The 14,049-nt window shown below is 41.1% G+C and overlaps 1 protein-coding gene across 1 annotated transcript; it reads left to right on the top strand.

Moving 5' to 3' along the window:
• The first annotated feature begins 2,377 nt into the window (after nucleotides 1–2,377).
• COIL (coilin) lies at nucleotides 2,378–14,049 on the top strand. The gene is given in 8 exon segments (XM_032209173.1): nucleotides 2,378–2,986; nucleotides 5,353–6,457; nucleotides 8,242–8,328; nucleotides 10,187–10,234; nucleotides 11,696–11,765; nucleotides 12,545–12,633; nucleotides 13,791–13,863; nucleotides 13,866–14,049. Coding segments are annotated over 8 exon segments (1,779 nt in total). The 5' UTR covers nucleotides 2,378–2,723; the 3' UTR covers nucleotides 13,910–14,049.

Here is a 14,049-nt window from a genome sequence, read left to right as displayed (position 1 = left end):
TGCTGGCAAATGTAACCAACATAGGGCTCTGGCTGAATTCCACCACTGCAACACACCCTTGTCTACCTTATGAAATATTCTTCCCCTACAATCACACACACAGTCTATCTTATGAAACGTTTTTCTTATATATATATACACACACACAAGAGTTCTCCCTCTTCTCCGGCTCCACTCCTACTTATTTTCTGGAAGTCCTCAAGACCTGACTATGTCATCAGGTCTGGGAATTTCAGGGGAACCTGTGAAAACTTAAAGATCTAAACTGTTGTGTTTTTTGTGCTTTTAAAACTTTGGTTTGACTACTTTTTGACATTTATTGTCTTTAGATCTTTTGCTGTACCAGTCTGGAATCACTTCTTGTGAAATGGGCAGCCATATAAGTTGTATGGATGGGCGGAGGGACAGAAAGACAGGCAAGATGCTGCCAATTACCTCCTCTAGACCGATTAGATCCCACAGATTAGGCCTCCTCCGAATTCCATCCGCCGGCCAGTGTTGACTGGCGACTACCCGGAGGAGAGCCTTCTCTGTGGCCGCTCCGACCCTCTGGAACGAGCTCCCCGTGGAGATTCGAACCCTCACCACCCTCCAGACCTTCCGCAAAGCCCTTAAAACCTGGCTATTCCGACAGGCCTGGGGCTAAAAAGCTTCTACCCCCTTCTCGAATGGTATGACTCTTGTGTGTTTTAAATTATGTATTGGTACGTGTCGTTTTAATTTTTGTCTGCATCCCTCTCTCTTGGTTGAGTTGTGAGCCGCCCTGAGTCCCCTGGGGGGGGGGGAAAGGGCGGCATATAAATAAAATAAACATTCAACATACATACATTCAAGATGGATATGGTTTCCTTTGTTTGCATTTACTCTGGTATGCAAACCTAGCAATGGGGTTAAATAAACCACAAGCAATACGGGAAATTGTTTGATTTGGGAACTAAGTATTTGCTTCCACAACTTCCTCATTAAAAAAAACTTTCTGAAATACATGCTCCCCTAAACCTTGCTTTAAAAAATATGATTGCAGCCTGCTCAAGAGAAACAGCAAGTAGAGGAATTCACTCCAAGATTAGTGAATGTGGCTTGTTTGCTTTTGGCTTAGTGTTTTGGATGCATCCAGTCCATTGTGGTTTATTCAATCAAATAGGACTTTAAAAAATTAACTTAGTGTTACATCTTTAGCCTATCACAGCAGCCAACATTTCTTCCAGTTGGTTCCCATTTTATTAAGTTGAATCTGAGCTGGACTGCTTCAAACTGCAAGAATATGTCTTCTGCTTTTCCACATAAAAATAACAAGCCCACAAAAATCTGGTTTATGAACATCTCCTTTTCTCTGACATTCATGTTTCTATATTATTCTCATTTTAAAATGAAAGAATATTTCTTTGAGCCATTTATTTTTTTATTTATTTGCGCCCATGTTAAAACAGGATAATTCTGGGCTGTTTACAATATTAAAAGGATAAAATTATATAAAACCTACTGTATATACCATGTGAATAAACCACTGCAATTAGTTATAATTTATTTTATTTTATTTAGTTGGTTTGTCACTTATGTACAAGATAACAGGAATAAGAATAAACATGAGGAAGAACACAGGAAATGGGTACAAATGAATGGGGACAGTAGGACAGGGAGGTTAGGCATGTTGGTGCACTTATGCACGCCCCTACTTAATGAAAGCACAAAGTGAACATTGTGCTAATGTACAAATAATCTCCACCTTAGCCTCCTCCAAATTCAAGAGTTATTATGAGCAAAGCCAAGGAAAGAATACAGACTTGATTTAGTTTAACATACTTCTATTTTACTGAAAGGTTATTTATATAAAGCAGGGGTCCCCAAACTTGGCCACTTTAAGACTTCTGAACTTCAACTCCTAGAATTTTCCAGCCAGCATAGCTGGAGTTGAAGTCCAGAATTCTTAAAGCTGCCAAGTTTGAAGACCTCTGATATAAGGAGGGGGGGGCATCCTGATCCTATACAGAAGGCTACTAGGTATCACAATGGCAGGGAGAATAAAAGTACTGGGCATGTATTTCAGGAAAATTCAGAGGGAGAATTCAGCCCCACCTACAATTAACAGAGGTTTATTTAGACCTTTAACAGTATTGCTGACTTTCGAGTCTTTTACACATTTTGAAGATAAGTGTGTTTAGTCTCCTGCAATCTCCTATTTTCCCACTTTATTTGCACACCTTCTTGGTAAAGAAAGTCAGTATGTTTCTTTGGCAGGTGACATGCTGCCCTTAGCAAGATGATCAACTAAATATTCTTCCGCACACATTAAAAAAAAAAAAACACGTTTCCGTGCTTTTTTATCAGCCATTTTATGCGCAGTCTCTTTGCTCGGAAATTTCCGAGAGATGTTAAACTATTCAGAGTAAATAAGGAAGTGGACTTTGGTCCCCCGCCCTCTCTTTCTAGAACGCCAACACATCCAGAGATCCTGAAAACTCCCAGCCTAACTTGATTTTTTCCCCCGTTATGATTGTTTTAATTGAAAAGCATTTAAGTCTTTTTAAAAAGGACTTTTTTTAAAATGGGGCAACGCAACAAATTGACGTGCTGGAAAAGAACCTTCGGGTTGTCGCGCTCTCGGTTTCACCGTAGCGTTTCCAAGCAGCTGGCGGCAAGTCCCGCCCTCTCTCGCTGTCGCTCTCGCGCTTTCGTTTTGCTTTGTCCCGCGTCCCACGCCGTAGCTGTTGGCTCTCGGAAACATGGCGGCGGCCATAGGTGGCGGCTGCGAGGCTCCAATACGTCTCCGCCTGCTCTTCGATTACCCGCCGCCGGTGACTCCGGCCTGCGGGCTGTGTTGGCTGTTGGTGGAGCCTAATCAAGTGCGCCTCATCACTGACCTGATCAGCCTCATTCGGGAGAAGTTCGGCTTTAGCCGCCGCGCCAGGCTCAGCCTCTTTCTCGACGGGGCGCTCCTGCCGCCCACCGAGAGCGCCCGGTTGGTGCGGGACAACGATTCTCTTCGGTGGGAGCCTTGAGAAAGTGAAAAAAAAGGGTCTGGTGGGGACACTACACCTGGGCTACGGTGGTGGGGGAAAACAGAGGCTTCCTCGAGCGGCTGCCTGCTTTGGAGTGAAAACAGAGATTTGGCTATTCGGTTTGCATGTTGGCAGATTTATTTAAATTTATTTTATTTTTTTGAAGGTTAGCTTGATCCTATTCAGATTTAGGCCGGAAGGTGCCTTCCAAGTACTTTGAATTGCATCTTCCATTACATTCACATACAGTGATGGGGTTTGTGATGCTAATATACAGGTCGTCCTCGAGTTACAACCACAGTTGAGCCCCAAATTTCTGTGGTTAATTGAGGCGTTTGTTAAGTAAGTTTTGCCCCATTTTACGACTTTTCTTGCTTGCCACAGTTGTTAAGTGAATCGCTACCATTGATAGGTTTTAGTAGCCTGGTTGTTAAGTGAATCTGGATTCCCCATTGACTGCTTGTTAAAAGGTCGCACATGACCCTGGGACACTGCAACTGTCCTAAATATTGAACCGGTTGCCAAGCATCTGAATTTTGATCACAGAGATGCTGTAAAGGTCATAAATAGGAAAAAACTGTCATAAGTCACATTTCCCAGTGCTGTTATTACTGTGAACGGTCACTGAACAAATTGTTGTAAGTCGAGGACTACCTGTAGTTGAAGGGGGAATGCTGCCGTAAGCCAAGTACACCATAATTATATAATATAATTATACAACTATAAAAATTATATAATTATTTAACATGTGGCATTTTAAAGTTAGTACATCTAATGTGGAAGTAAGCCCCCATAAAATTATTTATCATCTAGAGCAGGTGTTCCCAAACTCTTGGAAGTTTTAAAGAAACTTTACCATGCTTATATTAGCAAGACTTTATCACTCTTCAGGTTTGGTCTCTGTTTTGCTTTGTGGAAGCTCATAAAATTTGAGAACACTGTGATGGCTAGATTAAAATGTAATGTGATGTAAAAAGCATCCCCTCCCCAAGACATATAAGCACCATTCATTACCAACCTATGGGATTCCCTCCCAACCCTAAACATGAATTAATTAAAGTACCCTGATAAGAAAACATTTACAGCAAGCTTGACCCTGAGTGGCATCAGAGGGCGGAATCATTGGGCAGGAACCTCAGAGATAATGTGGGTGCCATGCTGACCTAGTAAGAATGAATAAATAATGTCACATGGATGTCTTTATCCAGAACATTCCAAGGTTGTTCTATCCTTTTCCCTTGTCTTCACAATAGCCCAAAGGCATTTGTAAGCTCTAGTTCTGCTTTTGCTCACAGCTGTTCAGCGAAATGCAAAAGTGTTGCTGGGAAGCCAATATGTACTGTCTTGTTGTTTTGCACTCTAATAAAATTATGTGGTATATTCAAAGTGATTTGGTTGCTTTTGGTGAGCCAGGTTTTGGCCACAACAGTAATTATTACAAGTAAGCAATACTCTGACTTGCCCAAACTTGGCCTTAATGATATTCATTTTATTTATGGAAGCTGCCATACAAATTCATTTATCATATTATTAGGTGATAGTAGTGCTCATTTTGAGAAACTGTGACCGAATGGAAATTATTTGTTCTTCCAGACTGCGAGCCTATATATACCATTATGAGATACTGTATAAGCTGTAAATATAGAGAAGGCTTTGCACATTATGTTACCGTATGATTTTTTTTTGTTTAATGCCCAAACAAATGTAGCATGGTTCAATAAATCACGGCGTTGTGTGATATCATCCCACTCATGTGGCTTACGTTTAAGTATACATATATAAAACTATTACTTTTAAGGCAGAAAGACTAAAAAGAGAATATTGTACTGAGATCAGTATTCCTAACCTGTGTCTTTGTTGGATTATAAGGCCGGCTTTGGATGGCTTTCATTTTTTAGCATGATACTATATAAAACCGTGATGGCAAACCTATGGCACACATGCCACAGGTGGCATGCGAAGCCCTCTCGGCGGGCATGCAAGTCTACCTCAGCTCAGCTCCATCGCGCATGTGCGTGCACTTCCCACCAGCCAACTGATTTTCAGGTTTGCCGTGCATGGCAGGAGACGTGTGTTAATGGGGGGGGGTGTCACATGCACATGGGGGGAGCATCCCATTTTTGGTCCCAGGAGGCTTCAGGGAGGCCTGCTAGGCCCAAAACGGGGTGCAGGGGGTCACGTGTGCATGCACGGGTAGACTGGGGGAGCGTAGGGAGAGTCACGTGCGCAGGAGCTGGGGCATGTGGGGGGGTGCTGCATGTGCGCACTTTTGGCACATGAGGACAAAAGGGTTAGCCAATACTCATATAAAACATGTTGCAACATTGACATTTTCTTTTCTTTCTGGATTTAGAATCAGATTGGAGGAGATTGTTGGAGTGAACAGTTACAACACAGTCACCAATGGTTCTAGTACCTTGTCAAAAAAACAAAGAAAGCGACAGTGGAAATTGGAGGCAAAGGACTCTGAAAATGAAGATAAGGAGCCCAACAAAAGTAAAAGTAAATGGAATTTTGAGCACCAAGAAGAAAAATCTACAAATATTCAAGATTCTGTGACATTGGGGAAAAAGAAAAATGCGGCACCTCAGAGGAGTCCTATGATGGACACTGAGAGTAGTAATTCTCATTCCAAGAAACCTAGGGGAAAAAATGAGCAGAGGAAAGGGCAGGATGCAAAGAAGAAAGCAAGTACATTTCCATCAAGGAGCACCTCCCAGAAGACTGAGAAAAATCTCAGTCAAAAAAGCACAAAGGGAAACACAACAGCACAATCCAACGCAAAGAAAGGCAGATTCTCTAGTGAATCCTCTACATCGTCATCTGATAGCGACTATAATATACCAGGCACAAAACAGACCAACACACCTGCGCCTAAAGGGACATCGCAACACATTAAGAAATCACCATTGGCGTCTTTAAAAAATCTTCCTGCTGGGAAACCTAAAGACAATGTTTCTCTTAAAACGGGACAAACCAAGGAAACCAAGTGCCAGTCCTCTAGTTCATATTCAGATTCTAGTTCGGAGGAAGAGCAGCAGAGCAGTAACCTGAGAAATAAGCTACCATATCAGAAGCAAGAAACGGCGACAGGCCATTCTTCAAAGGCTGAGCCTAAAAGCTCCTCATCGGAATCTGATGATAGCTCTGAATCTGAGACTTGTGCTTTAAAGAAACAGAAGGCAAATGCCACAGGCAATCTGTCTGTCACAGGGAATGATGACAAACAACTTTCCGATATCTCTTGTGGGCTAGTTTCAAATCTGAGGGAAAACGGAAGGGGGCGCGGTAGAGGAGAAACCCCCTTTTGGAGAGGACCTAGAGTTCGTGGATGCCGTAGGATGACCAGAGATAGGGGAAGGGGAGAACGCGCTCATTTTTTCTATAATGACAGTAGCGAAAACCAGAAACAAAAACAGTTAAACGAAGCAGCCACAAATGCCTCTGTTATTATTCAGGTGGGTGTAACAGTAACATCCAGTTTATGATTCCATGGATCAGCAGTGAAACATTCTTATAAAAATAGAAGCCATTACATACCTGTCTTTACCACCAAATGGTGGAAGTCTGGTTCCTAATTTTATCTGCAGAAATCAGAGTATCAATTGAATGTTCTACATTCTGACATTCTCTAGAAACTGAGAAGCAGGGTAGGAGGCTGCTGGGGTTTTATTCTGAAGTTTGGCATTTGATACAACTGACTAAGAATGTTTCTTGGCTACATTGTTTTCCTGTTATCTTTTCCTCCTTTTATGTTGCATCATTGTATATTCAACACTGGTAAAGTAACCCTGTCTACTTTTTTGTATAATAGGCCAGTTGCACATGCTCCTATGTAATCAATAGATTTTTGCCAGTACCCTTTTTTCCCTCTAGGCCAGAGTTCCCCAACTTTTCCGGCTGCACAGACTGGTCGGGGGTGGGAGAGATGTAGATGATTCCGCATGAGTGGCGGACACAGGCGCATGCTCCCTCACCATTTCTGCAGACCTGTTCCGAATGGTTTAAGGCCCGGTAGTGAGCCACGGCCCAGAGGTTGGGGACCCCTGTTCTAGGCTGTAGAGAAAATCCAGTACTTTAAAATAATTATCTGCCTGGAAGAAGTTGCATCAACTAGAATTGTGAAGAGTTTGCTATCCTACTTAGGAAAAGGTAGAAGAACACCTGAGTGTTGCATGGGGTGAAAAGTAGTCTCTGGAATTTATTAGAAATCTGTTTTTAACAGATTTCTAATAAATGCTGCAGGAAAGAATATTTTTTTATGAAAAAGTTGAATTAAGGGAACTTAATTCTAATTTTTGTTAATTTTAAAAAATTCCAATATAGGATCACTCGAATAGTTTCAAAGTGTTCAGATCAGTGTTTCTTAGATTTTTTTCCCCCTCCAGTCATGGATCACTAAACATTAGGAATATGCAGAGACTAGCCAATGAAACAAGCCTTACATACGCCATACATTTACATTTTAAGAGCATGATCATTTACGTTTATCAACAAATGTATGATTATTATAGTTCAGCGGTTCTCATTCTTTTCTTCACCCTGAATTCCCCTTTAAAATACCTTTTGGGGCCATCTGCCATTAAGGCTCAACTCGAGATTTAAATCATAACATTTCATGGACCACCACAACAACATCGCAGACCCCAGGGTCTTCCCACCCCTCCATTTTAAGAAGCTTTCCCAAAGGTGCTTTTTCAAGAGGCAGTTCCAGTTGCCTCTTGAAAAAGCACCTTTGGGACAACCATGACCTGGATGACTGAGAACCTCAATAGACATTCAAGAGGCCTTGTAAAATTTTGTACCAAAAACCTTCCTGAGTGGGCACTGAGCAGTAAGTGGTGTGGCAACTGCCTGTGTGCACATGGGGTGGTGAAGCTGAGGCAGCAATCATGAGGTAGCTTGGGTACACCACACTCTGGAGAATTATTGCCTCAGAAAATTGGAGGAAGAAAAGTAGACAGGCAGATCTATTCCTCTCTCCAGCCTTCTGAACAAGGATTCCCAGAATATGGTCTGTGTGGAAGTCCACAAGACTAGAAAGGTTTTAATTAAAATAGATACCACACTCACTATCTCTGTCAGGCTTCATTTTTCATAGATAAAATACTCCAATGAATGGGTACTACCATCATTGTCACGGCAGCTAATGTATTAAAGTAGACCTTAATTGGGCAACTTTGCATTACAACATTTTAGTACTTGTTTTGTACTGATGATTGTTCTAATGATTGTTTTGTAGAATCCCGTGGAAGCTCCGAAAAAGGACTACAGCACACTACCTCTCTTAGCTGCTCCCCCACAAGTAGGGCAAAAAATTGCCTTTAAGGTATTCTTCTTTCATCTGTATAATATGAGGTGGGGGGATGAAATGCAAATATTAACTGTGAGGCAGGTGGAGTAGCATATTCTGGTGGGGTTTTTTTAGGTAGATTTGTTCAAACATGATTGATTAAACTCCCCACACCAGAATTGTTGGTTTGCATAAGACACTAAATTGCAAGCAGTGTTTTACAAAATACCGTGATAGGAACAAGCCTCAACATGGTTGAGCATTATATGTGTACGTGGTGTATTTTCTCTGCAGGTCCAAAATTGGATTAAAAAGTTGGCTCCTCTGTATGATGATGGAAGCTTCTTTATAGAAGAGAAATGCTGTTCTGATGTGTAAAAAAGAGTATTTTCAATAAAAACTAGCATCACTTGAGAATTAGGATCCTTGTTATACAGAAGCCACTCAATCACCTAACTACTTTGATCTTGAGAAGCAAAGCAAGATAGGATTTAGTTATTTCTTGGATGAGAGGTCACCAGGAAATCTCATGAATATTCCTTGGACTGGGAAGTAAAAAAAAAATCATTTTGGAAGTTTCAAGCCTGTGGCAAACCACCTCTCTACTGTTGCTTAGAAAACAACATGGAGGTGTCCATGAAGTCAAGAGTTGAGGTCGACCAGAGACTTTAATTTTAGAACTTTTTTCTGCCAGTACCTGTATTAGGTAGAGTTCTCCTCCTCTCTCCCCACCAAAGAATTAATTGGTTCACAGGCTGCCCCTTCTCTGAAAGATTTATATATCTTTTTCTCCCCTATGTGTTTTCCTGGAATGTTTTACTTGCCTTACTACAGTGACATGTACACAACAATTCAGAGACAGGATTGTTTATCACTGGCGCTAATTGCCAGAGCCTGCTTGGAGTTATGATTAAATGATTTCGGGAGAGCTATAGGTTCTTCTATCTCTCCTGAAGGGTCATTACTGTATATACTCGAGTATAAGCCTAGTTTTTCAGCCCACTTTTTGGGCTGAAAAAAGCCGCCTCGGCTTATACTCGAGTCAGTGAAAAATTTACCCGAAATGGAGGAGAAAAAGGGCGGGGCCATGCCGCTGGGTGACACTCGTGAATGGCCCAGTGCCCCTGTGAGTTTCCCCTCCCTCTGTGTCAGTTTGCCGCGCAGCGCGCACCGCACCATCCCCCCTCCTCACGTTCTAATGTAATGCAGGGCTGTCTTACGATTCCCCTTCCTCCCCCTCCTGCCGCTCTGCAACGATGTCCCACCTCCTCCTTGTTATGGCAAGCAGCCACATAGCGATGTCCCACCTCCTCTGGTACAGTGATCCAATGATAGGAATCACTGTGCCGTGTGTCATAGGAGGCGGGACATCGCTCCCGCGGCTGCACGGGACATCATCATCACAGCGGGACATCAGCATCATGAGGTGAGTGAAGTATTTCATTGAATACACCGCTAGTTTACTGTTTTTCTTTGAAATAAATATTCAAAAACATTATTGGTATCTATTTTTATTTTTGAAATTTACCGGTAGCTGCTGCATTTCCCACCCTAGGCTTATACTCGAGTCAATAACTTTTCCAGTTTTTTGTGGTAAAATTAGGTGCCTCGGCTTATATTCGGGTCGGCCTATACTCGAGTATATACGGTAATTTGCTTGTATTGTTAGTGGAGCTTTTCAGATGGGGTACAGTGTAAATAATTATTAATATTGTGCATTGAAAGTTATCAGAAGTAATTGGTGTCAACATTTTTATTTTATAAAGGGTTGTTTTTAATCAATAAAGCTTTTATTACTGACTTTTAGTTTCTATGCTAACTTTAGGTGAACAATATAATTTGAGGAGGCTATACCTGTATCTGGAGCTTAACAGTTTGGGGTTTTTTTAAACAGCTTTTGGAATTAACCGAAAATTATACTCCTGAAGTATCCGATTACAAGGTATTACCATCAACTTTACAATGTAATTTGATGCTGCTTTTCTATTTATTAAGTATTGCTGCTTTACTTTTTAAAGCAGCTGTGTTAGTCTGTGGTAGCAAAAAATCAGAAGGAGCACCTTTTCTGAATAACATGTTATAGTAAAAGGCCTAAGCTTTTATGAGCTGCAGTTACAAGCTAATTCAGATTTTCTCTTGTAATCTGCATCTGTATAATCATTCTGTCTCCCCCCCATCCCAATTTAAATCCTATGCATCAGATGAAGTGAGCAACATTTTCTAAAAGCTTAGGCCTTTTAATAAAATTGTTCCTTTGAAAAGCCACATTGTCTTCTGATCTTTTTTGCTTTGTTGCCAGTGTTAATTTTAATATTGAATTAAGCAGGTGAGATGGCGATTGGGGTGGACTGTCCAATTTGAATCTTAATTCTGTGCCCACCCCTCCTGGTTGTCTCCAGTAGTAAAGGTGCTTGTCTAATTTACAGATAGCATTTAGCAATAGCATTTAAACTTATATAGCACTTTACAATGCTTTGCAGCCCTCTCTAAGAGTCAGCAAATGGCCCCCAATAATCTGGGTCATCATTTTACCCGCCTTGGAAGAATGGAAGGCTGAGTCACCTTGAGCCTGGTGAGACTTGAACTGCCAAATTGCAGTCAGCTGGCAAGCAATAGAAGTAGCTTGCAGTACTGCACTCTAACCACCGCACCCCCACAGCTCATTGAAAAGATTCTTGAGATAACAAATACAAAAAAACTATAGACCGCAGAGAATATTTTTGTTGTTATTGTTGTTGCTTGGTAATTTATCTTTCTTACTCTATTTTTGTGATGGAAAAAAACAATCCAGGAAAAGACAAACCAAAGCTATTGAGAGCAAGAGTTTCCTTATTGGAATATAGAACAGTGATTATCTGGGTTTCCAGACAACTTGTCCAAAATCACGAAAGACAGATTTGTAAAAGATTATATAGAAAAAGATACATGGCCAAAAAAATGAATAATTAATGGTATTTGCATATTAAGTGAATCTGGCTTCCCCATTGACTTTACTCATCAGAAGGTCACAAAAGGGGATCGCATGACTCCAAGACACTGCGGCCATCATAAATATGACTCCCCAAGTGTCTGAATTTTGATCATGTTACTGTGAGGATGGTGCAATAGTCACACAAGTGTGAAAAATGGTCACAAGTCACTATTTTCAATGCCATTGTAACTTTGAATGATCACTAAATAAATATCTGTACTTAGCAGGATAAGGATTAGGATGAATTGCTCTGATTTAAACAGCTTCCCCATATAATAAAAATCCCTATTGTTTTTAATGCTGCAGGCGCCTACTGGTGCTTATTTTTACAATAACTATAGTAATAGAACAATTTATGATACAACAAAAGACCACTGTGTTCTCAAATGCCCTTACAAATGCTGTTATTTAATTTTTTCCCATATTTTTAAGGAAGGAAAAATTGTCAGCTGGAATCCTGTTAATAAGCAGCTAGACCTTGAAATCCTTTCTTTTTCTTCTGGTAAGTCATATCCAACATCTTAAATGGTTGTTCTTGTGAAGAGGGAACACGGATTATTACCATTTATAATGGGATTTTGCAAAATTAGTCTGTTTTAAAGATAAAATCTAGCTAGCATGAGAAATATCTCACCTAGGATGAGCAGAATTTCTTTTTCTTTTGCAGGCCTCTGCTGGAGCGGAAGCTAAAGAGGAGGGCGGGTTCCTTCTCAGTTCTGTTGATGGAATTTCTTCCATCAGTGGAATCCATTCATTTACACCAGGGGTGTCAAACTTAATTTCATTGAGGGCAGCGTCAGGGTTGTGTTTGACCTCAGGGGAAGGGCGCATGAGGAGGCAGGGTAGATGTGGCCAGCTTGATGTCACACATGTTGGGGGCGTCTGTGGTGGACCAAGCGCTCTGCCAGTGAAAACAAGTTTCCATGCTCCGTTTTAGGCTGGTATGGCCTCTTGCAACCCTCTGGCAGAGAAAATGAAGCTCGGGAGAGCCACCTGTGACACTCGCGAGCTCCATTTTTGGCTGCAACGGCCTCCTGCAGTTCTCTGCCAACGACAATAGAGCTTGGGAGGGCTGCACATGGCCCTCCCAACCTCTGTTTTCACAGGAAGAGGCACCTCGGCCCCGCAGGCCAGATCTAAGCATCCTGCGGGCTGAATCTGGGCCCTGGACCTTGAGTTTGACACTTCTGATTTACACCATCTGTTGACAAGTCTTACAATTTCCTGTCACATTGCAAACATCCCGATCTAATTTACATTTTGTTGTGGTCTTTTTTTTAGTAGCAAAAGAGCCAGGGAAATTTGATCTGGTTTATCAATCTGAAGAGGGAGATGAGACAATTGAATATGCCGTATCTCAGGACAGGAAGGTATGACAGCACTTTCTTGAAATTGCTTGACCATCTAAGGCTCTCTTTACATATGCTGCAGTGCCTGTGCAGGGGGTACCTTTTTTTGCTGGTAAAAGTTAAATTGTCTCACAGAGAGAGAGAGCGGAACATGAAAGGGAAGAACGGACATTTCTCAATTCAGCTTTTTCTTGGGCAGACCCTTTTGGGGCCACATGTCAGCAACATTTGGAACTGGAACCAGTATTGGGGGGGGGGGACAGTTCCAAATTTGGTCTCTCATGAGTCAACTCCTTGCATCCCTTCATTTACACATATCTGACATAATTCTTCAGTTCTCTCTCTCTGCTGCCCTTATATTTATTTTCCTGCTTCTCTCTCTCTTTTCCATTTATACTCTTCCTTCTATTTCCCTATTTCCCTTTCCTTCCCAACTGCCCACACTTTGAGGTAACGTGTGTGTGTATACACACACACACATGCTTACAGATAATCCTCGACTTACAAACATTTGTTTAGTGACTGATGTTACAAGGGCACTGAAAAAAATGAGTTATGACTATTTTTCTACACATACGACAGCAGCACCCACATGGTCATATAATCAAAATTTGGGTGCTTGGCAACTGGCATGTATTTATGACAGTCGCAGTGTCCCGGGATCAACCTTAACCCTTCTGAGACCTTCTGACAAGCAGTCAATAGAGAAGCTAGAGTTACTTAATAACCATGTTACTAAGAACTGCTTTGATGCACTTAACTGTGGTAAGGACGGACATAAAAATGGGGCATAACTCCATAACAACTTTCTTATTTTGCAACAAATGTTGGATTCAATTGTGGCCGTAAGTCGGGGATATCTGTATATCAATTAGAGGAGATGACCAGATACATCCTTTACCTTAAACCAACTGTGTTAAATGCAGTTCAACAACTATTGAACAACTCTACACTAAATGAAAGGTCGTGGCCACAACCTAACTTGATGCCATTTGTTGGTGTAACTGGAATGACTGTGGCTTGTATTTTTTGCCTTTGCAAAGAGTTACATGTGCTTTGATAAAAGTTTTGCTCATAAAGGAAAACTTACATTGTCTTGCAGTAATTGAATGTCATTCAGTTGGTATCTGCTGACTGCCTCAATTTTCAATATTTCATTTATTTTTTTTCTCTTTTAGATAACTCAGAGTTGGGAGGCATTAATTGAACCCAGATTAATAATTGACTCTCCAAGTAATGAATCTGACCCCAAAAAGGAATCCCTTCAGACATGAACTTGCCTGGCCCTCAGCTGTGAATATAGTATGCCTGAACTGTGTGTAAATGAATTTTGAAGGATTTTTTTTTTCAGTTTCTGTAGACGGCATATACATATGCTTTTTCTAAATAAAAAAATTATAACATGAATAATATTGAGGGGATATATGTCATTTATTA

This window comes from Thamnophis elegans, chromosome 2 (assembly GCF_009769535.1).
Source record: "Thamnophis elegans isolate rThaEle1 chromosome 2, rThaEle1.pri, whole genome shotgun sequence".
Lineage (NCBI taxonomy): Eukaryota > Metazoa > Chordata > Lepidosauria > Squamata > Colubridae > Thamnophis > Thamnophis elegans.
The sequence above is the reverse complement of the archived record's forward strand: the minus strand, read 5'-3'. Positions and strand labels throughout refer to the sequence as shown.